At 58.8% G+C, this 23,299-nt stretch overlaps 2 protein-coding genes across 3 annotated transcripts; one reads left to right on the top strand and one right to left on the bottom strand.

The window, feature by feature from the left end:
• Positions 1–2,937: 2,937 nt before the first annotated feature.
• On the top strand, positions 2,938–7,506 carry PHOX2A (paired like homeobox 2A). Its single transcript, XM_045818006.1, has 3 exons — positions 2,938–3,315; positions 5,467–5,654; positions 6,562–7,506. The coding sequence occupies exons 1-3, from the start codon at positions 3,099–3,101 to the stop codon at positions 7,003–7,005; spliced, it is 849 nt and encodes a 282-aa protein (XP_045673962.1). The 5' UTR covers positions 2,938–3,098; the 3' UTR covers positions 7,006–7,506.
• Positions 7,507–7,646: 140 nt separating this feature from the next.
• On the bottom strand, positions 7,647–22,773 carry INPPL1 (inositol polyphosphate phosphatase like 1). 2 transcript variants are annotated; one of them, XM_045818003.1, is made up of 29 exons: positions 22,663–22,773; positions 21,359–21,809; positions 18,620–18,683; positions 18,378–18,528; positions 18,041–18,161; positions 17,656–17,796; positions 17,324–17,417; positions 17,127–17,216; positions 16,848–16,946; positions 16,584–16,734; positions 16,399–16,505; positions 15,987–16,089; positions 15,703–15,899; positions 15,281–15,398; positions 14,611–14,707; positions 14,299–14,437; positions 14,084–14,183; positions 13,890–13,978; positions 13,051–13,132; positions 12,834–12,923; positions 12,203–12,316; positions 11,978–12,066; positions 11,526–11,613; positions 11,287–11,442; positions 10,963–11,041; positions 10,726–10,869; positions 8,901–9,573; positions 8,509–8,642; positions 7,647–8,415 (listed from the first exon to the last, which is right to left on the bottom strand). In XM_045818003.1, the coding sequence occupies exons 2-29, from the start codon at positions 21,568–21,570 to the stop codon at positions 8,325–8,327; spliced, it is 3,813 nt and encodes a 1,270-aa protein (XP_045673959.1). In that variant the 5' UTR covers positions 21,571–21,809; positions 22,663–22,773; the 3' UTR covers positions 7,647–8,324. The 2 variants fall into 2 exon arrangements, with proteins under 2 accessions (XP_045673959.1, XP_045673960.1); XM_045818004.1 differs by having other exon boundaries at positions 10,726–10,866.
• Between the last annotated feature and the right edge of the window lie 526 nt (positions 22,774–23,299).

Raw genomic sequence — 23,299 nt, 5'->3', positions numbered from 1 at the left:
GTGAACCAAGAGGTCACCAGTTAGATTCCCGGTCAGAGCACATGCCTGGGTTGCAGGCCAGTCCTGGTGGGGGACGCATAAGAGGCGACCATGAATTGTTGTTTCTCTCCCTCTCTTTCTCCTTCCCTCTCCCTCTCTCTAAAAAAAAAAATAAATAAAATCTTTAAAAAAAAAGTTAGACATGGATGTCTGATCGAGTTTGGCTTCCAATCATAGTTGTACAATGATGACACTGAAAATGTTTCTTCAGAGTGTGAGAAGATGCATTTCAGTGGTAGGGAGGAGCCACAGCTCCATGCTCCCCCCTCATCAGACAGAAAGACCAACAAGGGGTGCACTGGATTAATAAACCAGGGTGGTGACCACACCCCCGAGCCCAGGAGATCCTTGCTCAGAGTTCTGAAGGAAGGCTAAGACAGGGCTGCTTGTAGAAGTAAGGTGGTGGTCCCAGGCTACCCTTCTTTAAAAGAACACGAGCGGGAACACATGCCCAGCACATGAGTCCTTCCTCATCCATTCTCATGAGTGCTCCCACTGTCCGGGCTCACAGATTAAGTTAGTGTCAGAGCTGGCATCAGAGCAGAAGAAAAAGCAGAGTCCTTACCATACCCTTCCCCAGTTTTCTTTTTTCATTGTTGCTTTGTGTGGGTGGGGAAGGTGGGAGGGGTCCTCCCGCCTTGACACATGCCCACTGTTTTTACTTCCACTCTTCCTGCAGGATCCCTCTTTGGGCCTCAGTGTCTTCATCTGCAAAAATTAAGGGGTCAGGATGGGTAACTCTGCAGGGCCTAATAGCTTCAGAAATCTTCAGGGAAGAGGTGATGCTGCCAGGCAAAGAGAGGGGCCTGTGTTCCGATCACGTATTCAAGTATCATGTGCAACAGGCCGGGGAAGTTTGGCCACTGTGTGCTCTTGGTCTGCCTTCACAGGGCTCAGTCACTTGGTGACGGGGACAAGTAGCAGGGGGGTGGGGGTGGCGGTAGCTAATTTATTTATACGTTTACTATGTGCCAGGCACTATTCAGAGTGCAGGCTAGGATTTGATCCTGAGGACAATGGAGAGCCGCGGGAGGTGGAAGGAGAGCCGCATCTGATCTCCCAACTCAGAGAGCCCTCGGGTTCCCTGCAGAGGGTGTGTCAAGGGAGAGAGGTGAACCTCACGCATCCGTGGAAGAACTTTCTGAAGCTGTTTTACTGTCAGTTTTACACCTAAAAAGAGTAATTAGTGAAAACACCTCAAAGAAACCCGAGGCATGGAGGAGTCCTTCTGTGAGGCAAAGAATGGGTGGCCAAAGAAGTGGATGATCTGAGGGTGTACGTGCTCCCCACTGAGCTAGTAAACTGAGGGGGGTGGGGTGTATTCTGGAAGCCCTTTTCCCATTCCCAAGCACTTTGGTAGTAAGGGTGCCCCTCCCCTGGCTTCTTGCTGGGTGTCTACTCTCCCATCTGCACGGCCAGTCAAGATCTTAGCAGAGGAAACTGGGGACTGGGCGGAGAAGCTGTCCAATCCACCTCAGGTGAGCCGCTGGGGCTGAAGAGTTCTTGGTTTTGTCCTCCTGGAAAGGATTCTGTGTCCCATCGTCCCACAGCATAGATGCCAGTGCCTGAGTCCCCGGAGGGCCAGGTCCAGATTGAGTCTCCGTGGTTCTCCTGGAGAAGAAAAGATTCTCTGGAGAAGGGAGGTGAGAGGCTGAGGGACAGAAAAGGTGTCATTCCGTTCCTCCCTGTCCTGGTATTCACCACACACACTGCGGTAGGCGCTGGGAGCCAGAGGGTCCATCCGATGGCGGTGCCGAGGAGGACTGAGCTAGAACTGGGAAGCGGAGAGGCGGAGCGGGTTCTGAAGGTTCAGGACAAGGTCCTGCGCCTTTAGAACTAGTCAGAAGAATAGAGGGACCTCGGCTCGGGCGACCCACACCCTCGGGTGCCTGCACCACAATCCCGCAGTGCCCTGGGCACGCCAGCGCAGGGTCGCAGCTCGCCCAAGACTTTCTCTCTGCCCCTCAGCCTCGGCTCCTCCGCTGTGTCTGCCCCCTGGGCTTGCCTTTCTGAGACTGTCCCTCTGTTTGTGTCTGTGCCACTCTCACTGCCCTGTTTGTCTCGTCTCCAACACAATCCTGTTTCCATCCATGTCTCATCCTGTGCCGTCTCTGTCTCTCCGCCGCCTCCCTCCCTTTCTCTGTCCCTCTCCGTCTCTTATCCTGTCTCCTCTGTCTCTTCCTTGTCCCCATCTCCACCCCCAGTTTTCTCAAGTCCATGTTTCACCTTTTTCTCCATCTTTGCCCCTGTCTATCTCTTGCCCCTGTCTCCAGTTCCCCATTCTCGTCCATTTCTCATCCTTGTCTCCATCTGTGTGCCTGTCCCTGTCTTGTCCCTTTCTCTTCCTGTCTTCGTCTCTGTCGCCTCTTCCTTATCCACGGCCCCTTCCCAGGCTCTGTCTCTTCCTTGGTCCTGTCTCCATCCCCCCTCCTGGGCTGCCTCCTCCATCCCCGCCGGGATGTAACCTTGCTGGGGGCGGGGCCGAGGGGCTGGATCAGAATAACTCAGTTATCTGGACGAATTGAATTAACTTCTTCACACGAGCGCTGCTGGGGCCCCTCTCCCCTCCCTTCTGCGGGGCCGCAGGTGGGGAAGCCGGGGAAAGGGGTCGAGACCTTCCGGCCTGGCACGATGCATGGAGACCAAAGGTCTGGTCTGGATTGGGGCGAGATGGGGACTCTAGTAGTGGGGCCCCCCGCGCAGCCCCGCGTTGAACCTCCGGAGCCATCAGAGAGTGGCGGGGACCTTTTGGGGTGGGAGGTGGGCTCCGGGTGGCTGGGGGCGGGGCCTAGGCCTCCCGAGCCCCGCCCTGAGCAGCTTGCCCCGCCCCCTCCACGGGGTCCTGCGCGTTAAAAGGCGCGCGGGCCGAGCAGGGCTGCACTTGGCACTGCACCCAAGTGGAACGCGGCTGCGACGGGGCGGGCAGACTCGCGGGCGCTCAGAGCCGGACTCAGGTCCTGGGCGTCCGGCGTTCGAACCCCCATCTCGACCCGCATCTGGTCCGGGACCACGACCCCGACCCGGCCCAGCCCGGCCCCCTGTCCTCGCCCCCCGGGCCGATGGACTACTCCTACCTCAATTCGTACGACTCGTGCGTGGCGGCCATGGAGGCGTCCGCCTACGGCGACTTCGGCGCCTGCAGCCAGCCCGGCGGCTTCCAATACAGCCCCCTGCGGCCTGCCTTCCCCACGGCCGGGCCTCCCTGCCCCGCTCTCGGCTCCTCCAACTGCGCGCTTGGCGCTCTACGAGACCACCAGCCCGCGCCCTACTCGGCAGGTGAGCCCAGCCCCGGCCCAATTCTCCCTCCAAACCTTGCGGAACTCCCAGCCCCTTCCCTACTTGGAAAGTGGCGAGACAGTCCTCTACAGCCGCCACCATCCCTGGGGTCCTGGCCAAACCCTCCAATACCCGGCCGGGTCCCCAGACCCCCTGTAAGACAGGATTACCCCAGGCAGAGCTGAACTCCACCCACTTAGCCTTCCCAGCTACTACATCCCTATCCCATGCTCAGAGTCAAGGAAACAGACAGCTGGTTCGGCCCCAGGCCCCTTACCAGGCCCTCACGACCCCACCTGCAAAGACTGACCACCAAACCTCACAATCCAGGATCCTTGGAAGATGCTCCAGGCTCAATTTAATCAGACCACCCCCCATCCTTATCATCTCCACCCCAGTGCACACCTGATCCCCAGCAAAGACCCTTACAGCAGCTGAGCTGCTCAGATGAAAACCTTCCTAGAGTCCCAGAACCATCAGGTCCCTCCTGCCCAGTTTTGGATCCATCCCACCTGTGTCCAAACCCTCTTCCACTACTGAAACCCATCCCATGACTTGAAGAAAAGTGTGCCCGGGTTATTAAGCCACTTTCACTTTGCTGTTTTCCCTGGAGTCTGCCCCAGCTAGAGTCCTGCAGAACCCAGAAGCTTCCCCTAGAGCCTCCAGGCCCCTTGATCCAAGTCCCCGTCTGAACCCTCAGCCTCATGGAGCCTCTCCCCAAGCCCCATCTCTCTGGTTACAGTCCACTCTGCCCCACCCAATCTCCTTGTCTCCTTCCTTCCTGGGAAGCCCACTGGGACCCAAGTGGAAGACTGGGGCCTGGGGGTGGGGGTAGGCCAGGATGGTGAGATGAGGACCTGGATTTGGAGAAGTGGGATCCAGAGCGATGGAGCTAGAATATGGAACAGGGATGGGGAGATTGAGTTCCCCGGGCCCGATGCAGATGGGGAGTGGGGAGATGGAGAAAGAAGACGGGGAGATGGGCACCGGAGAAATTGAGTTCTAAGGTGGGGAGACGGGGCAGGTACAGAACCATGTGAGCCAAGATGGAGAGACTGGGGACCCCGGGAGAAAGGAAGACTCGGGGCTGGGAACATGGAGATCAGGACCAGGTGGTGCAGACAGGAAGCAGGGGAGATGGGGACCAAGGAAGATGGAAACAGATGGGGAAGACAGGGCTAGCACGTGGTACTGGAGACAAGGGCTAGAGGAGACAGAGAACTAGGGAGATGGGACAAAGATGACGGATATTGGGGACCCCTGGGAAATATGGAGACCCGACTGGGGGTTGGAGAGAAGGACGGGGAGACAGTGTCAGGAACAGTCTGTGGGGCGGTGGGGACTGAGACAGGGGTGGATGGGAGACAGGGATGGCAAGGGATGGAAGAGGAGGAAGGGTGGGGCTGGCTTGGGGGTGCTGGGGCACAGAAAGGGGTGCCTGGAAGGAAGAAGAAAGTCAAAGAGAAGATGGAGGAACCTGGGTGGGGAGAAACGAGGACGCTCCCCAGAGGGCACCAAGAGAATGGCCCAGAAGGGGCAAGGTGGAGAGAGATGTGGCTGTGAGATGGAGCTAAGGAAGTGAGGCCCAGGAAGGAGAGAGATGGCGGGATAGAGGGGGCCAGATCCCTACACCACGGAGAGCCTGTGGCAGGACTGAAAGTAGACCCGAGCAGGGGAGTTTCAGTCACCAGCCGAGATCCCGGACTGCTTCCTAGGGAGCTGTTGAAACCTGATAGCCAGCCAAGGGTGGGGGGGGGGGCAGGACCTGAAGCAAGGCGGTTGGGGTGAAGGCGGGGTACTCACTGAGGGAGAGACACGGCTGATGGGAGGGTTGGACGGGCTGGTGGACTGGCGGAAGGTGGAGGGACCAGGGCGAGGGCCAACGACAGGTCGGCGGCCTTGACGGGACTGTCAGATTCTGGTTACCTCTCTGCTGCTTTTGGATCTCACTGTGCCCTGTCCGCCGTCACCCCTGCCGGCTCCACAAGGGGTAGGGGAGACTCTCCATCGGAGGCTGAGAGGACGGAGGCCCAGGAGCCAGGCCAGGGGCGGGAGATGGTGCGTGATCCCCTGAGGGGCAGGACACAGCGGGCTGAGCGCGGACCCTCACGCTCCCATCCTGGTTGCTCCCCCTCCCGCGCACACCCGTAGTGCCCTACAAGTTCTTCCCGGAACCGTCGGGCCTGCACGAGAAGCGCAAGCAGCGGCGCATCCGCACCACGTTCACGAGCGCGCAGCTCAAGGAGCTGGAGCGTGTCTTCGCAGAAACTCACTACCCGGACATTTATACGCGGGAAGAGCTGGCGCTTAAGATCGACCTCACTGAGGCTCGCGTGCAGGTGCGTGTTTGCGCGTGTGTGTACGGGAGTGTGTGCTCGAAAAGGGCTGGGGGTTATTGTCCCACACCTGTGGGGCTGCGGGACAGAGAGGACTCACTTGGCGGAGGGCAGGTGTAGCCTGCAGGCGGAGAGCTAGGTCGGTCCAGGGGCCAGGTGCAGGCGGGAATAGTTGGGCAGGAGAGGACCGACAGCCTGGAGAAGCCGCGGGAGCAGGACCTGGCAGACCTGAGGCCCTCGGAAGGATTGAGCTGGTCAGACACATGATTTCCCTTCGGTGCCCCTGGTAGGGCCGGGAGTGCAGAGTGGTGCCTGGGAAGCCAGAACGGAGGCCAAGTGGGTAGAGGGGGTGCCTCAGGGTGCCTCAGGGGGCCTCAGGGCCCAGCAAGATGGAGTGGGGGATAGCCAGGTCCCATCCTCAGCCCTGCAGCTGTGAAAAGCGCCAGAACCTAGAAAGCCCGGGCGCAGGGCGGAGGCGAGCCGTGTCAGGGCGGACTCGGAGGTCTGTCTTACAAATCTGAGTGCAGATGACCAGCTGGCCCGCCTTTACTGGAGACGAAAGGTTTCTCCTAGTGTCCTAAGCCGCTCTCCGCCGCCCCGGGGCACTCCAGGCGGGTACTCCGGAGCTTCTTGTGGGAGGAAATCGGGTGACGGGACCTTGGGTGAAGAGAAGAGCGGAGGCGGAGTCCCCTTCAGCGGGGCCACGGGTGAGCGGATCCTCGGGGGAAGACCCTAAGGACCTGGAGGAAGGGGCGCGTGTTGGAGGAGAAGCGAGGCGGGCAGCAAGCTGAGAGGGGAGGACGGAGGGGCCACGTTCGGAAGCCTGGTGGTCACCCTGACCCGGCCCCTTCCGGACCGAAGTCTCACTAGCGCCTTGCGGCCCCGGGCTGACCGGCCCCTGTGCCCGCAGGTTTGGTTCCAGAACCGCCGGGCCAAGTTCCGAAAACAGGAGCGAGCGGCCAGCGCCAAGGGTGCGGCGGGCGCGGCGGGCGCCAAAAAGGGCGAGGCGCGCTGCTCGTCCGAGGACGACGACTCCAAGGAGTCCACGTGCAGCCCCACGCCCGACAGCACCGCGTCCTTGCCGCCGCCCTCCGCGCCGGGCCTGGCCAGCCCGCGCCTGAGCCCCAGCCCGCTGCCCGCCGCCCTGGGCTCCGGGCCCGGCCCGGGCCCCGGGCCCCAGCCGCTCAAGGGCCCCCTGTGGGCCGGCGTGGCAGGCGGCGGGGGCGGCGGGCCGGGGGCGGCGGAGCTGCTTAAGGCCTGGCAGCCAGCGGAGCCGGGGCCCGGGCCCTTCTCCGGCGTCCTGTCCTCCTTTCACCGGAAGCCGGGCCCCACCCTGAAGACCAATCTCTTCTAGCTGCTGGACTCCGGAGGCTCCGGGCTTGGCCCCAGAGATGCCCCTGCCCCTCCAGGACCAGACCGGGTCCCTCCCCACCCCGGCCGCCTGCCTGGAAGGCCCCGTCCCTCCCCACCTCCCGCCGTGTCTGACCCCTGCGTGTGCCCTCCCCAGGTTTGGAGACCAAGTCAGGGCCACTTGTGTCCTCGCCACCCCCCCCCCCCCCCGCCCCACACGGTGGGGTGCTTTCACTGGGAACCCGTCCCCCAGGACAAGCCCGGAAACCCTTCTAGCGCGTCTTTCTTTGGAACCGGGATCGCGCCACTGCCAGTCCCTAACAGAGCTCGAACGAGAGGGTCCTCGAGGAGGTGCAGCGGGCCCTCCCCTCACCAGGCTCGGCCACTTCTCACCTTGGTGACCAGCTGGTTGCCTGGGCCCCTCAGGCCCACCCAGGCAAGGGAAGCCAGGATAGCCAGCAGCCCGAAGGACCCCACCAATTTACCCCTCTGCTTCCTCCCACCTGGCAGTCAGGCTGGCACAGAGGGAAGGCCCCTTAGAGGAGTGGAAGGGCTGCCAGGGCAATAGGACAGAGGGGTTTCCTCCTGATTTTTCTGTTGTTGTTGCTCTTTTCCTTTGAGAAACTTGTAATTTATTGAGGTGAGTTTTGCTCAATCCAAATAAAACTTAATTTATTGAAGACATCATGCTGGTAACCCCTCTGAGTGCCCAGGGTGGGGATGGGCTGGCTGCCTGCAAGAGGACCCAAGGCTGCTACACACAGACCAGGAGACAGCGAGAACTAAGCAAACTGGCACTTTATGGCAGAGATTGACCCCCCACCTCCAACAGACCCCAATAATATTAAAGTGATCACCCTCCCTAAATCCACAGAGAAAGGCTTTAAATAAACCCCAGCCCAGTTCTTGGGCTATTCCTTCATTTCCGGATGGACACCCCAGAGTGAGGGTTGGGGAGAGGTCCTAGCTGAGCCCCTCTGGCTATAGTTCAGGCCAGAAAAACAGTGAAAAGTGGGGACCCAGGTGTACCCAAATGGACGCCCCGGGCACCCCTGAGGCTGAGAGGAGAGGTCCAGACAGGGAGGAGAGCACCAGAATAACCAGGGCAACTGATCTCTGGTGCCCAGGGTGTAAAAGGCAAGGGGCAGGAGGTCCTAATTAGGGCATTCCAAAATGATTGGGCAGTGGGGAACTCAGATCCCCAATAAATAGGCAGAGAGGTACTGCCCCACCCCTCATAACTTTTCAACTCTGGGGCCATGGCAGTGTCTTCGTTGGGGGAGGGAGGAGTGCTGAATTCACAGCTTCACGGTGCTACCACTGTCACTTGCTGAGCTGCAGGGTGTCCAGAAGGAGGCGCTTGTGAGCCGGGTCCTGCACCCCAGCCTCCTCCAGGTCCTCCTCTGTGATGTCGCTGTAGGAAGGGGTAAGAAACTGGGAGATGGGCAAGGTGGTCCAGACGGCCCATAGCTCCCCACCACACCCCAGGGGCCAGCCCCACCCTCACCTGAGAAACTCCAGGTCATCCCAGCCATTGTGCACCAGGCCCTCCTCATAGCGCTCCAAGCCAATGGCCCGCAGCCAGGCGCCCATGCCCGCCTCACCCAGCCCGGGCGGCCGCCCGCTCTGCGGGCACGGAGCCTGAGGGAAGAGGGCATGTCAGGGGGAGCACTAAGGGTGCCCACATACACAGCACTGAAGGGCAGCCACATTCTACATGTCATGGGATGGGGGGAAGGCAGGCAAGACCTGGGGCTCCACGTGTCGCCCAACTCCCCGGTGCCCAGCTCAGGGCAGAGGACACCACTGAGTGTTGCACGGTGGGGTACAAGGGGGCCACAGTCCACCGGCAAGCACGCAGCTCACGTACACACGGCCGGCCACCCCTGGCGCACAAACCTCCTCTGCCAGGTCCTCCTGGATGCTCTCTCGGATGCGGGGTGGAGGGAAGCTGAGGGGCCGGCCATAGTCTGAGGGCAGCCCCCTGGGTGGCTGCAGCTCCAGGGGGCCCGGCAGGAGCGCCGGGCGGCCAGGCCCCACAGGAGCGTAGTCCACTTCACTCAGCGTCTTGGCCATCTGCAGCACCGAGCAGGAGCGATCGTCCCCACTGGTCACCTCCCCCAAGAAAGTGTTGGTGGGCGAGGGGCCCGGGGGCAGTGGGGGTCTTGGATGGGCTTTGGGAGGTGGTGGGCCACGGGCCTCACCCCCACCGCGGCCCCGGACCACTGGCCCTGGCAGAGGGTCAAGGCCTGGTGGCAGGAAGACGGCGGAGTCCGGCAGTGGCGGGGGCGGAAAGTCTGGAGGGGGCAGTGTGCCCCCCGACTCCTCGTCGGACGAGCTCCCCTCTCCCACACGGGGCGGCCGGTGGCGCCCAAGCTGTAGAGCAGGTACTGTGATGGCCACCTTGTTCTTGGTGGCGGATGGGACAGGGGCCCTGGCAGGCGGAGGTGGCTCTGGGGGCAGCAACTGATGTGGGACGCCTTCCAGGACGTAGTAGGCAGGGTTATTGAAGCTGTTCTTGGGTGGAGGAGCTGCCACCCCTTCAGGCTCTGGAGCCCCCTCTGGCTTCAACCTGGGTTGGGGAGCAGGACAACTAGGTCAGGACACAGAAACGCCAAGTGAAGGCAGTGGGCACTGGAGAAGGAAAACCCGGCCGGGAGTCAGTGAGACATGGTGCCGTCCCAGCCTTGCACGTGACCTGAAACACAGCACTTTCCCTCTCTGGCCCTTGCTGCCCTTATTTCTAAAACCAGCCAACAGAAAGAGTTGAAAGAATAACACCTAAACTTCCATGTCTCACTCACTGAGATTCTCACATCTTTTGACTTTGTAACTTTGAAACCTCAGCTTAAAGCGGTGAAAGCAGGTGCCAGAAGGCAGGGCAACACAGGCCTGTAATGAGAATGACTAGCCGGTTTGGAAAAACCACTGGAGGCATCTGAGGCCGATGGAAGGAGGCATCTGACTCAGGAACGCAGGGTAGTTTTACACAAGCCTGGCAATGAAACCAAGGCAACCACTAACAGCCAAAGATGAGTGAAAAAGCACCAAACTGGACCTACGAGTTTTTAGTTAACTTCCGGTGACAAGTGGGTGTAATTAGAAAGCCAGCCCCACTTTCCCTAAGTACGATGCACAGAACACCAGCTCCCCAGGGCATCAACAGTCACTGTGTGGAAAAGAAGTTTCCTGGCCTGTTAAGTTTGGAAAACTATGTCAACAGAGTTGAAAAAGGGTTTCTTTCCGGTCCACATTCTCAGAGATTTTGCTAATACTAACATGTACTGGGAATATCTAAGAAAACAATCTAGCAAGGACCATTTCGCAGACTCCTTTGACCACAAACCCATTTCCAGGGTGCATGCTTCGTGGGACGGTGCTCCGCTGAAAGCACAGGGGAAGTCCCGAGCTGAGGGGTGTGCCTTCTCCACTCAGAAGGCTCAAACTAATTCTGTTTACATGGAGAGAGCAGTTGCAGAAACAATTTCTAATTCTACCTTTTAGGGCAGAATTGAGAGGAAAGGCTGACTCTGCTCGCTGTGACTCAGAGAGCCACACCTAGGGGAGGCCGGCCTGGCTAGAGTGGCCACGGGCACAGGGCCCTGGCACTTCCAGCCATGGGGTGGCAGGGCACCCGAGCAGCAGACAATCCCCAGACGGGCCCTGAGAGCCAAGCATAGTGATGGCTAAAGTGGGGTGGGGAGGTGATGGGTTCTTCTCTCACCTGGGGGTCAGGGGCTCCTCCCGGGCAGCAGCTCGAGGTGGGGCTGGTGGCCTCCCAGTTGGTGGTGGTTTCTCTGGTTCTTCAAATAACTTGGACAGCGGGCAGGAGGCCTCTGTGAGGGCTGGCTTTCGGCTCCCTGACCTGCTAGGGGTGTGCAAGGCAGGAGAGGTAAAATAGGGGCTCCCCAAAGGCCCCCAGGCACCCCTTCACATGACACTCAATACAGCGCCAGCTCACCTGGGCTCCTGGCTGCCTCGGGACACAGAGGGAGCTTTGCTTTTTGCTCCTGCCTCGTCCTTATCGATGCTGATCCACTCTGGGGGAGAAAGGGAAAGGCGACTCAGAGGGGACCTGGGGTCCTGGGTCCCAGGTACCTACCGACCTCCAGCCCTTTCCCAGCTACTCCTCAGGGCAGGCCCACTCCCAGTCGTGGCTGCAGAACTCCCAAATACTATATTCCGGGGATTCCAACACGCCCTTCCCGCACCCCAGTCCCTCCCTCCTGGGCCTGCCCACACCACCTCGTCTCGGGTCCCACACCCCTCCCGACGGAGCCCCCACCGTAAAGTCGCTCACGGGTGCCCAGGCGCTCGGTGGGCACCCGCACCTTCATGGAGCCACGGATGTTGCCTGTCTCCTCGCCACGGTGGGACAGGAAGGTCAGGAACTGTTGGGCTGTGCTGCCAATCATGGACTTGAGCGCCACCACGCATTCCCCTGGAGGGCAAACCAACACACTGCCAAACCTTTCTAGGCCCCGCCTCGCTTCCTGTGCTCCTTGGCATCCCCCTGCTCCTCACCATAGGATTCGTAGCCATCCATGGACTTGACTGTGAGCAGGAGGTGCTGGTCCTGCAAGTACTCGATGTCGGCCAGAATTGGCTTGAGCTGGGGAGCGGAGAGGCACAGTGAGGAACAAAGCCCCTACCACCCGCTCCTGCCTGACACCACTCACCCCTACCCCCAGGCTGGTGCATGATTGCTCCCACTCAACTCAGCTGCCTCGGGAAAGGTCCTAAATCCTTAATGTAGAAGACACAACCTTGCAGGGGCCTTTCAAAGAACTTAACAGCATTGTAACTAATTCATTCATTAAACAAATGAACTGTAAACTGGTCCCACACCCCACAAATAAAGCAAACACCCTCTCCTCACTCCTGCCCACCCCTACCCCGAGGCACGCACACATGTACTCTCGGCTGGTCCCCTCCCTGCCCTCACCCACAAGCCCAGGCCCTGCCTGCAGCCTCACCGTGGGCAGCTGGCGTGAAGACCACTGCACTTTGAGGAAGTTGATGTTGTCACTGCTCTGGGCATCATTCTCGAAGCTCTTCTTGTACTCTGGGGTGGAGGTGGGAAACACCTGACTGAGTGCCACCTCCCACGTACCCTTCCCCCTAACCGGGGGGCCAAATGCTCTGCGTACCTCTGGCCCCCCACCCGACTTGGCCCACTCCAGCCCCGGGCCCCTTCCGACCTTCCAGGCAAGTGGAGTAGAACTCAATGAAGAACTTGGTGCGGCTGGCCGTTTTCACAATGGCCTCGATGCTCTCAAACTCAATGTAGGCCTGGTCTGAAGTCTTTGAGAGCCCTGAGGGTCGGAGGGAGGAAGGCAGGCAGGAGGGTTGGGAGGCTGATAGGAGGAGCAGGACAGGGAGAATGGGCCCCGGGACAGGAAGTCGGGGGCCCTGGCAGAGCAGGAGGGAAGGCCAGGCGCGGCCTCCCCAGGCCCAAGGAGCCAGTAGGGAAACACCAAAGCCCAGGCCCTGGATAGGGGCAGGCAGACCACCCAAGGATGAGAGGCCATCTAAAAAGGGGGTAGGGACCAGAATGCCTTAGGGATTGCCCGCCAGGAAAGCACACCACCAGGCACGTTCAGGGGCACACGTGTGGCTCCAGGCAGACACGAACACACACACACACACACTCCTGGGCATGTACCTCTTACAGTGACCCAGGCACACAGACACCCTCACAAATCTTTCTCGGAAACATTCCTGCATGTATGTGTACGCGCACACGTATGTTCAAACCCATGCCTATCCCAGGCCCCCACCTGCACCTACCCAGGTGTACGCCATATCCACAAGCACATCCAGAATAGTCACCTTTCTTGGAGATGAACTGAGAGGTTACTCCAACTTCAAATGTCCCAAACACAGGGGAGTGGTCACTGGTGACAATATCATCGGTGCAGCCTAGGGAGGAGGATAAGTATGGGGGCTCAGGGGAGAGCTCTTCGCCCGGTGCTCCTCTCAAAGCTGGAGCAGAGTCAGGACGGTGGCTGCCCGGGATTGCCCATCACCCTGTCTGTGCGGCTCTGACCGTAGGAATTGCAGATGATGTGGGTCTCGGGGTAGGATTTCCAGAGAATCCGGTCACACCATGAAGGCACGTTGGTCCGGACCTGGGGCAAGGGACAAAGGCAGCGTGGTCAGGGCCGACAGCTGGGGTTTGCCCAGCGAGAGCCCCTCCCACCCCCACCCCCCCGGCCAATGCGGCCCCATGCCCTTTCCCTTGGGTCCTCACAGCACCAAGTGTCGCCCCTACGGCCTTAGAGGGGCCACAGGCACTGGAGGGCTAACTGCAGAGATCTACACCCTTGACCCCACAAACACTCTTATTTTTAAAAAAAGGTTTTATTAATTCTCAGAGAGAGGGGAAGGGAGGAAGAAAGCGAGAAAGAGAAACATCAATGAGCAAATGTAACATCAATCAGTTGCCCCTTGCACGCACCCAACTGGGAACCTGACAGGCAACCCAGGCATGGGCCCTGACTGGGAATCAACCAGTGACAGACCTTCTGGTTTGCAGGCCAGTGCTCAGTCCACTGAGCACCTGTTTGTGGGACACAGCCAGGGTCCCACACTCCTTTTTTTAAATTATTACATTTTTAAAAGATTTTATTTATTTTTAGAAAGAGGAGAAGGGAGGGAGAAAGAGAGGGAGAGAAACATCAATGTGTGGTTGCCTCTCATGCACCCCCAAGAGGGGACCTGGCCTGCAACCCAGGCAAGTGCCCTGACTGGGAATCGAACCAGCGACCCTTTGGTTCACAGGCTAGCACCCAATCCACTGAGTAACACAGCCAGGGTCCCACAAACACTCTTGACTCACTGCAGCCCTGGAGGTCTCCTAAGACACACCCTGTTCTCCTCACTCACCCCAGTTGGTTTCTGCTTGTGCCAGGCATATGTGTCCCGGGAACCCCGCTCATAGCGGTAGGTGGGCGGGAAGGAGATCTCCTCCTCACCTAGGGAAGGCAAGGGGCAGGGGCAGGTTGGGGCCAGGGTTGGGTGAGGGCTCAGGGATATCACAGATGTCTGGCCCTCAGACCTCCTACTGGGCCCACACTCACTGAATCGAAGGAAGACCTTGTGCTTTTCCCGCTCCAAGTTGAGCTGGTCTACCCTGAGCAGGGGCTCAAACTCCTTCCTGCTGATGTAATTCAGGATCTCCTGGGGTGGAGATACAAAGGCTGGAGACTTTCCCCTAGGCCAGAGCCAGAGGTGAGAGCGCATCTGACCCCTGGCTCAGACACCCTACCAGCCACCCTCTGGGTCCTGCTTGCACCTGGATATCCATGTCCAGGCGGTAGTTGAGATCCCCAAACCAGAAGAGGTGAGTGAAACGCAGAGAGATGTCAAAGGCATTGAGCTGGCGGTCACCCAGCGAGAGCAGCCGAAGAATGTCCAGGTAGTTCTGGTTCCGCCTGGACAGAGGAAGGTCAAGGATACACAGAGGGGTCTTGAGTTGGGATAAGGGAGAGGGAGGTCTCTGGGGACAGGGATATAAATGGGTCATGGACTAGGATATGGGAGAGGGAATAGATCTCAGGTGAATGGGGTGAGGGTGAAGAGACTATTTCGGAAGGTATCCCCTCACCGGGCAGTCTTCTCATTTCCCGAGGTGAGATGGCAATTCACAAAGCCAAATGAAGTGCCATTGAACATGAAGGAGACACCCACAGCCCCCTTGTTTCCTGTCAGGACAACAAGAAAAAAAGGCCCAAGTCACCCTCAGAGCGCTCCCAGCTCTCCCTTCTGCCCATCAAAGCAGCAGTGGGAAGGTTCTCCCAACTCCTCCACCCCCAATGCTAGAACACAGGCAGGCCCCTCAGCACACACCCACGCCTTCCCTAGGGATCCCCATGGGACAGTCTATCTGGACGGCCCAGTCTGTCTGCATGTGTGAGCAGAGTCCCTGGAGATACAAGAATCCCAAGGGTGATCCTACAGATTCTGGGCAGATTTCGCCCTGGAGGAGCTCTGGACTGCAAACTGATATACCTGGGCACTATGCCAGGCTTCATCATGTACTAGCTGTTGACTTGGGACAGGTCACTCTGGGCCTGAATTTTATCATCTATGAAATGGAGGTAATTATCCTGGCCTGCTTTCCCGATGGGGCCGGAAGAGATTTAGAGTATGAACACACTTTATGAAGTTCAAAGAGTTCCATATATGGAAAAGCTGAGACCACATAGAATGGGGAGATACTGGGCTGGAGAGGAAACAGAAGGTGTGGGCAGAGGGACCCCGCCCACCCTGCTCACCCAGCGTGTTGGCAATCCCAGTCTTCACGCTGGACGTGCTGACGTGGCTGATGCGGTTCTCATGCTCTGGCTTGACCAGCACAGCCACCTTGATGTTCCACAGTGACTGCATGGCAATCTGGGGGAAGGGTACAGAGTCCCCTCTGTCCGGAGCTCAGCCGCTGTTGGCAACCCCTCCCCACCAGCCCACACTGCACACTGTTCTAGCAGGCACAGAACAGGAAGACCTGTTATCTTTTTTCTGAGGAGCCAAAGAGAAACAGACCCTCCCATAGCATGAAGGGCTCAGGTTACTTCTCCTAAAGGATAGTCCCATGGACCAGAACAGCCAGTCAAGTTGTGTTCCCCAGGGTCACCACAATGTTCAGCAGGATAGTTTGGGGTGGTGTGTAAGAGGGAACATAACAAGATGACCCCCTCACCGGGCGGTAGTCCAGATCTGTGAGCTCCTTGAGGCCCCCTCGTAGCAGGTCCAGCCATTCTCGGTCACCCACCGAGTTCTCCTGGGTCCCAAAAACATAGATGTCATGGGGTATGGCCACTGTGACCTCATCCAGGGTCTTCCCCAATCCCTTCGATGTGAACCAAGATGTCACATTTTTCGGAGGTGGCACACTTCCTGGAGGTGGAGGGGATGGGGAGCGGTCAGGCCCCTGCTCTGGGGCCATTTCCCCCTCCTGCCTCGGCCCCCGCCCCCAGGCCTCACCCATGTTCCAGGTGCCTATGAAGACAGAGATCATGTCAGGCTCATCCTGCTTTGAGTGCTTGTTCTTCATGAGCTGCAGCAGCTGGCAGAAGGCCTCCCGCTTCTGGTGGGAGAGCAGCCAGTCAGAGGCGGGTGAGCAGCCAGGGGACCCCCATTCCAGGATACCCTTCTAGGTAGGTAGCAGGTACCATGAGAAAGGATCACGCCTGTCTGGTTCGCCAGTATAGAGCTCATGCTTAATAAATACTCATTGGATGTGTATTTAAACCCACCCCCAGGCCACCCACTCTCCCACACATGCTCTCTGCCCTGTCAGACCCACCCCCGTCGCGCCTACATCACGTGTCCCTTCTCTTCCCATCCTGAGAGGTCTCCTGCAGTCCCCAGTGGTGTGGCCCAATCTGCTGCTCACCCGGGCACTGACAAAGATGAAGTCCTTGCGCTGCGTCCGGTCTTTCTCCTTCTCAAACACGACACCCAGCTTGTTCTGGACACGCTGAGACTTAATGAGCTGGCGAACTAGGAGATGGAGAATGGGTCATACTGGTTTGTGTTCTGAGGCCCCGTCCACCCCTCCCAGATCAGGCCCTGGCTCACTGCGGTCATGCGTGAAGGTTGTCCAGTCCTCCTGCGAGTCTCGCTGTCTCCGCAGCAACACTAGCCGCCCACCCTCCACATCCACGCTCAGCGTGAACTTCTGTGACTTCCCAATCTTGGTCAGATCACCCAGGGTCACATCCAGCTTTACCTGCAGGTTGAGAGGTAAGGAAATGCTGACAAGACCTCAGGACAGGCAGCAACCCTTCACCTCCAACTGTCCTTTGACCCACGAGGCCCCTCCTGGTGCCCCCTGCCATGTACCTCAAAGGCCTGCACAGGGATGGTCTTGGCCTTACGTGTGCATGGCTGCAGTGGAGCTGGGGGTGCTGTGGAACTTATGTCCTGTAGGGCCTTCAGGGCCTGGAGGAAAAGGGCAGGGCAAGGTCAGGGAACATGGGAGGGCAGGGGACAAGATCAGAAGGCAGCAGCTAAGAGGGGCACAGTTGAGGTGGGGTCAATACTAAAGATTTAGGGTTGAGATCAGTTAGGTCATTGCGAGTGGTCAGAGACTGGTAGGTGAGGGGTCAGAGGTCAGGTCACCTTCTTCTGGATGCCTGACAGGAAGTCCTTTAACACAGACAGCTTCAGCACCAGGCTCTCTAGTTCCTGTTCCCCAGTCTGTGGTGGGTTCTGCAGTGAGAAAGAATAAGGCCTGTACACGAGGTCACCAGGAAGAGGGTCCCCACCTCAGCCCCAGAACATGAACCCATTCCCCAAAGATGTCCCTACACTCCCACCTGCTGCTGCAAAAGGCGGGTCACCATGGGCGAGCTCTGCTGGTCAAACACCTTGGACAGAATTTCCAGGCCAGACAGGACCTTATCCACCTCACTAGTGGGGAGATAACAGGTCAGAAGAACTCCCCACCTCAATCCAGTTACGGGGAAGCGGGGCTTCAGCCTCCACCATGAGGACACAAGGATTCGGGTGAGGAAAAGTCAGGAGGTAATGACTGTTTTCCTGTTCAGGACCAGAGGTCTGAGGTACGGGCATCTGTGCAGCAAGGGGGAGCCAGTGAGGAAAGGTCAGAGGGAAGGGTGCAGTGCATGGTATGGGACGTCCCAGGTACCTGTGCAGTCTCCGGCATGAGGTGGCGAGGGTGCGGGTAAGGTGGGGCAGGTTGCTGGCTCCGCTCCGAACAGCCTCTAAGTCCAGCCCGTAGCTGCCCTTCAGGTACTCGTGCGAGACAGTGCTCAGCCCATTGGGAGCACTTTGAGGATAGGTTAAGAAGTCAGTAGAGGCCTTGCTGGCCTTGTCCCAGCACCCCGATACCCAGAGGAGACAGTGCTGGTGATAACCAGAGTACCATGGATCAGGGTGTCTATCTCTGGGGCTGAGATGGGAGGGGGCCCCTGGGAGTGGGGCTGGAGCTTAAGCCTCCCCACCTTTGGTGAAGACACAGTTCTCAGAGGAGAAAGGGACTTACTACTCAGTGCAGGAGGCTGGTATCTTACCTCTCAGCAGCCGGAGTTGTGGGCGTCTCAGGGGCTGGCTGGGGGCTGCTGGGTCCCACAGAGGCACAAATGCTGGTGGAGCCAGAGCGTGGGGGCAGCGGGGGCTTCTCATCCTCCCCATCTGTGGACAGGGGTCAGTGGGGCATCCATCTGGGCCTCCCACCCTCAGTGAAGTGTGGGGGAATGCCATGCGATCACAAGCTTCCATGGAAAGGAGGTAAAGGGTCCTGGCATCATGGCTTTGGGGAAGGCAGGTTGAAAAAATGGGATGGGAAGAAGCAGGTAGGATTTGAACATGGGGTAGGGAAGGGATTGCACACTGCACACCAGGTGGTACCTGAAGCATCGCGGTCATCTGGTGGATCTGGCTCTCGCTCCCGCTCCACAGGCAGCAACAGGGCGCACACGAGGCCCTGGTTGGGCTGGGCATACAGGCCGATGAGCTCGCCCAGGGTCTGGAAGCGGCGCACAGGCACACCCTGCGAGGTCTGGGGCCAGCAAGAGTGGGAGAAGGGTCAGCCAGCCAACCCCAAGCCACTGGCTGGAATCAAAGTCAGGAGTCAGGGTCCAAGCTCCTACCTGCACAGCCAGGAAGTCCTCCCCATCAGGTAGAATTCGATAGGTGTGCACATGCTTCTGATACCTGATAGCAAGGCAGAGGTCAGAATCTGTCACTCCCAGGCTAGCATCTAAGCCCCAAGGTACCTTCTCCTCTTGCCACTGGGCTGTCCCCAGCCCTTTCAGCTTGGCTTCCCTAAAACCATTTCCCTAGGCTGCACAGGGTTAATGATGTGGCTAGTCCACGTCCGTCCTGCTAGAGTCACCAACAACCAGGAATCCCTATCCCCCCCCAGACCTACATAGTCTCCACAAGTAACAGGCAGCTCTTTTGCGGCCTCCACAGCTGTCTAAACAGCCCCTCTGGGCTCTGGTACCAGTCTGGGCCCCCCGCCAGATTAAGAGTCCTCAGAAGCCTGGGTAACCACGGTTTGCATGCATGGGCGATGTGCAAACACACGTGTGCCTGCTGTCTGTGTTTATGTTGGTGTCTAGCTCTGCTGAAGTGGGCTGTGTCTGGGGCAGTTTCGCTGGGGACTGTGGGGGAATCATCCTAAGGATTTCTACCCCCTTTCCCAGACATCAAGAAATCAGGATCACCTAACGGGCCTCCTATGGTAGACCCAGGCCTTCAGGAGGCCCAGACTGAGGAGGGGCAAGAGGGTTGCTGACAGATGGCAGCAACAGCTGAGCAGGTGACAGCTGAGCCAGGCCTGGGTGGCGCAGGCCATACTCAGTGGGGCTGGAAGACTCTCTCTGCAGCCACACCTCAGGGTAGGCTTGCCCGAGGGAGTCAGCCAGGCCAGTGTGTATTGGCAGGAGGGGGTGTCAGCACCAAGGAGGACCAAATGCTTGTTTGAGAAGACCCCACACGCTGGCTACAGGGCTATCCCTTCCCCTCAGGCAGGCCCCCCCTTTGAGGGTTCTCCTGGCATCGAACCAGATAGAAACCATGCAGGTGTCTGTGTGTGACTGGGTATGTTCGTTTGTGGACTGTGGGCCTCTGTTCTAACTACAATAGCGTCCCATTAACTGAGCCCTGTCTCTGTGACAGACCAAGTGCTTAGTACAGATTGACCTCACTTAATCTTCACCTTTTGAAGTAGAGAAGAGGAAACTAAGGCTCACAGATGAGAAGTTATTCGCCTAAAGTCAGCAAGTAAATGGCAAAGTTTAAAGCCAGGACAGAAATGTGTCCTGAATGCTACCCATGTACATGTGGGGGTGTGCGCAGGTAAGCGAGTGTGGTTCTGACTGCCCACTCCTGGGCTCCTGAAATGCAAGGAGTCGCCAGAGTCAGCTGATAAAGCTTAAGTATCCCCCAGAGATCCTCACCCCACCCATCTCCTCTCCTGGTGATGGAGCCAGAATTCTTCCCCTCCTGGGATAATAACTGTTCTTCACCCAGACACAGGCCCAGCTGTCCCCCTCCCACTCAACAGCTGACCCAACACCTGCCTCCCTCCCTTCCCTAATTAGGCGGTATGCCTCAGAGTGGGCTGGGAGGCAGGGCTCTAGGATATTCATCTACTTAGACTGTTCCTCCTTAGTCTTCCTGGCTGAGCCTCAGGTTCACTGCCCTACATCAGGGATTCTCAACCTCAGCACTATTGAGGTCTTAGACCTCGTAATTCTTTGTTGTGAGGGGCTATCTTGTGCTTATAGAATAGTTAACAGCATCCCTGGTTTCTATACACTAGATGCACTAGATCCCTACGCACTATGGCACCAACCAAAAAAATGTCTCTGGACATCACCAAATGTCCACTGAGAGACAAAATCAACCCCAATTGAGAATCACTAGCCTAGGCTAATGCACTTCCCAAAGATGTGAATTGAACAGAGAGAAGGGATAGAGGGATAGGGGTTTGAGAGAGCTCATGGGTATAAGAAGGAATGCAACTAGATATAAACAAAGCAACCCTGTGGCTTTCTACTCACCACCTCCCATTCCTGAGGCCCCAGGAGCCCAGCCAGTGTCAGAATGAGTGGTGTGTGGAGCAGCTCAGGGAGAAGATTCCAAAACTCAAAGTGCAAACGCACCCCAAAACCACCGCCATGCATGGCTGATGGGTACAGGCACAGGACTAGGCCCACTCAGAGAGCTGCCAAGTCTAGCCCTATACTCAGCACCCATAGCTCACGGCTAGGGCAGCTGGGAGCCAGAGCACACACATTCATTTATTCATAAAATAATGTCATGGCCCTACACAGCCTCACCCTTTTCTCCTCAACACCACCTGAGCCCTCAGCCCCAGTCCCACACAGCCAGGCAGGCCCCAACCTCAGTCCTGGGGGTAACAACCTGCCACAGCCTTGCTGTGGCAAGGCCCCTAAGGGAGCTGCGGACCATCCTCACACACCCCTTCAATCCCTCTGGCCCCAATTCCAACTATGCCTACCTCTCAGATACCCAATGTCTGTATAAACGGCACTGCACACAACCATGAAAGGCATTCTCACCCCTTCAGCTCCTTCTACCTGATGGTGCCTGAGGAGGTCTGCCAGAGACTCCTTGCATTCCCCCCCTCCCTTACAGCCACCCTGGCAGCAGGACCACACTTACTGTGCTTCACGGTCCCAGAAAATGCCCCCAGACACACAGCAGGAAGGAAGTGCTCCCAGCATCCTTCCTCAGCTTTAGTATAAAGCCAAGGCCCCACTCTGGGGGGCGCTGGCGTCCCATTGTCCCAAGCCCTCCCCGTACGCTCAAGGAACCCGACTGTGCCCCCGCCCGCCCAGAGCCCCAGCGCCACTCACAGGACGCAGAGCGCGAAGGCGCCTGCCACACTCTCGCTGTCTCGGACCAGGAAGCTGCCATCGCGGCCTGCCCGGGCCAACAGTTCCTCGGCGGCAGCGCGGCTCAGGTCTCGGTGGTACCACGCAGGGGCCGGGCTGCCCAGCGCACCCCCCGGCCCATTGCTCCCCGGCCCGTTGCTCCCCAGCCCCAGCGCCCCGCACGCAGAGGCCATGGCCCGTGCAGGGCTTAGCGCTGCCTGCGCCCGCAGCCCCGCGCCATACCCCCGGCACGCATGGGGCTGGGGCTGGGGTTGGGGCTGGGGCTGGGGCTGGGGCTGGGCCGGGGCCCGGGGCCGGGCCGCTGGCCTGAGGATCAGCGAGCGGGCCGAGTAGGGGATCCGGGCACCGCTCTTCGCCGCGCAGCCCGCCTAGCTTGCCGTGCTGCCGCCGCCGCCTGCAGCGCTGGCCTCAACTTGAAGAGAAAGAAAAGTTTGTTCAGAGGCCGCGGGGGAGGGGCAGGAGCGGAGCGCAAGAGCTGGCTGCCGGCCTCCTCCCCTTCTGCTTGGCCCACCGCCCCTACCGCCCCTGCCCCAAGCTCTTCCCGGTGCTGCTGACGTCCCCTCCCCCCCGCATTCCCGCCGGACTCCGGACTCGCCAAATCCCACAAGAATCCTGCCCCGCCATCATCACCCCAAGAAACTCCAGCCAATAACCCCAGACACGCTTAAATCTCCCCATCCCGCGCCCCAACAATTCGGGAATCCCAGCCCCATTCCCTGAGTACAAGTTTCCTTCAATAATCGCACTATGACCCCTAATTCCCATAGACGTCTGATTCCATCCCCAATCCTTTTAATTCGGTCTCTCCTATAGCCTTGCAGAATCGAGTTCCCAAAAACTCACGAAGGACCCCACGATAAACTTCCTCCCATCCCTCTCCCCGTCATCCAAGCAGCCCCGACCCCCAACTCCCATGAAATCCAACCCCCTTTAGACCTGAACCCCAAACTCCATTGAGTCCAGCCCTCTACAGACCCCGTGGAGCGATCCCCTCCATAGAGATCCGATCCCCCACAAACCCCTAGACGACGTCCAGTGTCCTCAAAACCCTACGTACCGTCCCTGGTAGCCCCTCAGCTCGGGCAGAGCCCTTCCCCCTTCTCAGCCAAGTTCCCTGGCACCATCTACTATACCCGCAGGCCCGGGCCTTGAGGGGTTCACAGTCCGAGACCAGGCCTCCTCTTGCCTGTCTTTGAGAAAGTTCCCTCAGACCCGTGGGCTCCCAACCTCTCCCAGAGCCGCGGGCGCCGCAGGCAGACCCCCACCTCCTGAGCTGCTTGGATGCCCCCTTCCCGGGGGAAGCGGCCCTAGTCTCTCAGCGGCCACTTAAGATGGCCATCCTCTGCCGCCGCACACCGCCCCCCCTCGGCTTCCGCCCCGCCCGCCGCTCCGCCCCCGCGGCTCTCAGCAGAGCCGGGGGTAGCACCCGCGCCCCGCCTCTCCCGGCCCTGCGTCCAGATCCTAGAGCCACTGACATGCCTTGTGACCTCGGGCAAGTCACTGCACCAATCTGAGCCTCGCCTTCCCGCTCTGTAAAATGGGGATAATGTTATGAGGGCAGACTCTGGGCACAGGGTCTGTGCTTGTAAAGCTCTCGGCACAGGGTCTGGCATCCGGTAGATGCTCCCGAACGGCGGCTATTTTTATTATTAATTAAGGAGTACCAAAGGTGACAGCTGTGTAAACTGTAAAGCGCAGCGGCTGAAGGGACGGGTATTATTAGCACCCGCCCCCGCCCCAGCTACTCCCTCCAAGTCAACAAACTTCGGCCTTTGTAAGCCGGACGCTGAGTGGGGAGCTCCCCAAACCGGGTCTCTTCGACAACCCCGTACCCCTTCCCCAGACCCGCCCTGTGAGCAACAGCAACAGGGGGGTCGAAAGGGGGCGGGGCCCATAGAGGAC

The sequence above is a fragment of the Phyllostomus hastatus genome, unplaced genomic scaffold, assembly GCF_019186645.2.
Source record: "Phyllostomus hastatus isolate PE091 unplaced genomic scaffold, TTU_PhHast_1.1 phas_scaffold_317, whole genome shotgun sequence".
Classification (NCBI taxonomy): domain Eukaryota; kingdom Metazoa; phylum Chordata; class Mammalia; order Chiroptera; family Phyllostomidae; genus Phyllostomus; species Phyllostomus hastatus.
Note: the sequence above shows the minus strand (reverse complement) of the source record. Positions and strands in the feature narration are given on the sequence as shown.

What these genes read in the sequence shown, in the direction of transcription:
- PHOX2A (XM_045818006.1), top strand. Translation starts at nt 3,099, where the DNA reads ATGGACTACTCCTACCTCAATTCGTACGACTCGTGCGTGGCGGCCATG. An exon ending in GCCCGCGCCCTACTCGGCAG is followed by an intron (nt 3,316 to 5,466) that starts GTGAGCCCAGCC and finishes GCACACCCGTAG; the next exon opens with TGCCCTACAAGTTCTTCCCG. An exon ending in TCACTGAGGCTCGCGTGCAG is followed by an intron (nt 5,655 to 6,561) that starts GTGCGTGTTTGC and finishes CTGTGCCCGCAG; the next exon opens with GTTTGGTTCCAGAACCGCCG.
- INPPL1 (XM_045818003.1), bottom strand. Translation starts at nt 21,570, where the DNA reads ATGGCCTCTGCGTGCGGGGCGCTGGGGCTGGGGAGCAACGGGCCGGGG. An exon ending in GCCTTCGCGCTCTGCGTCCT is followed by an intron (nt 18,684 to 21,358) that starts GTGAGTGGCGCT and finishes CCTTGCTATCAG; the next exon opens with GTATCAGAAGCATGTGCACA. An exon ending in CATAGGCACCTGGAACATGG is followed by an intron (nt 15,900 to 15,986) that starts GTGAGGCCTGGG and finishes CTCCACCTCCAG; the next exon opens with GAAGTGTGCCACCTCCGAAA.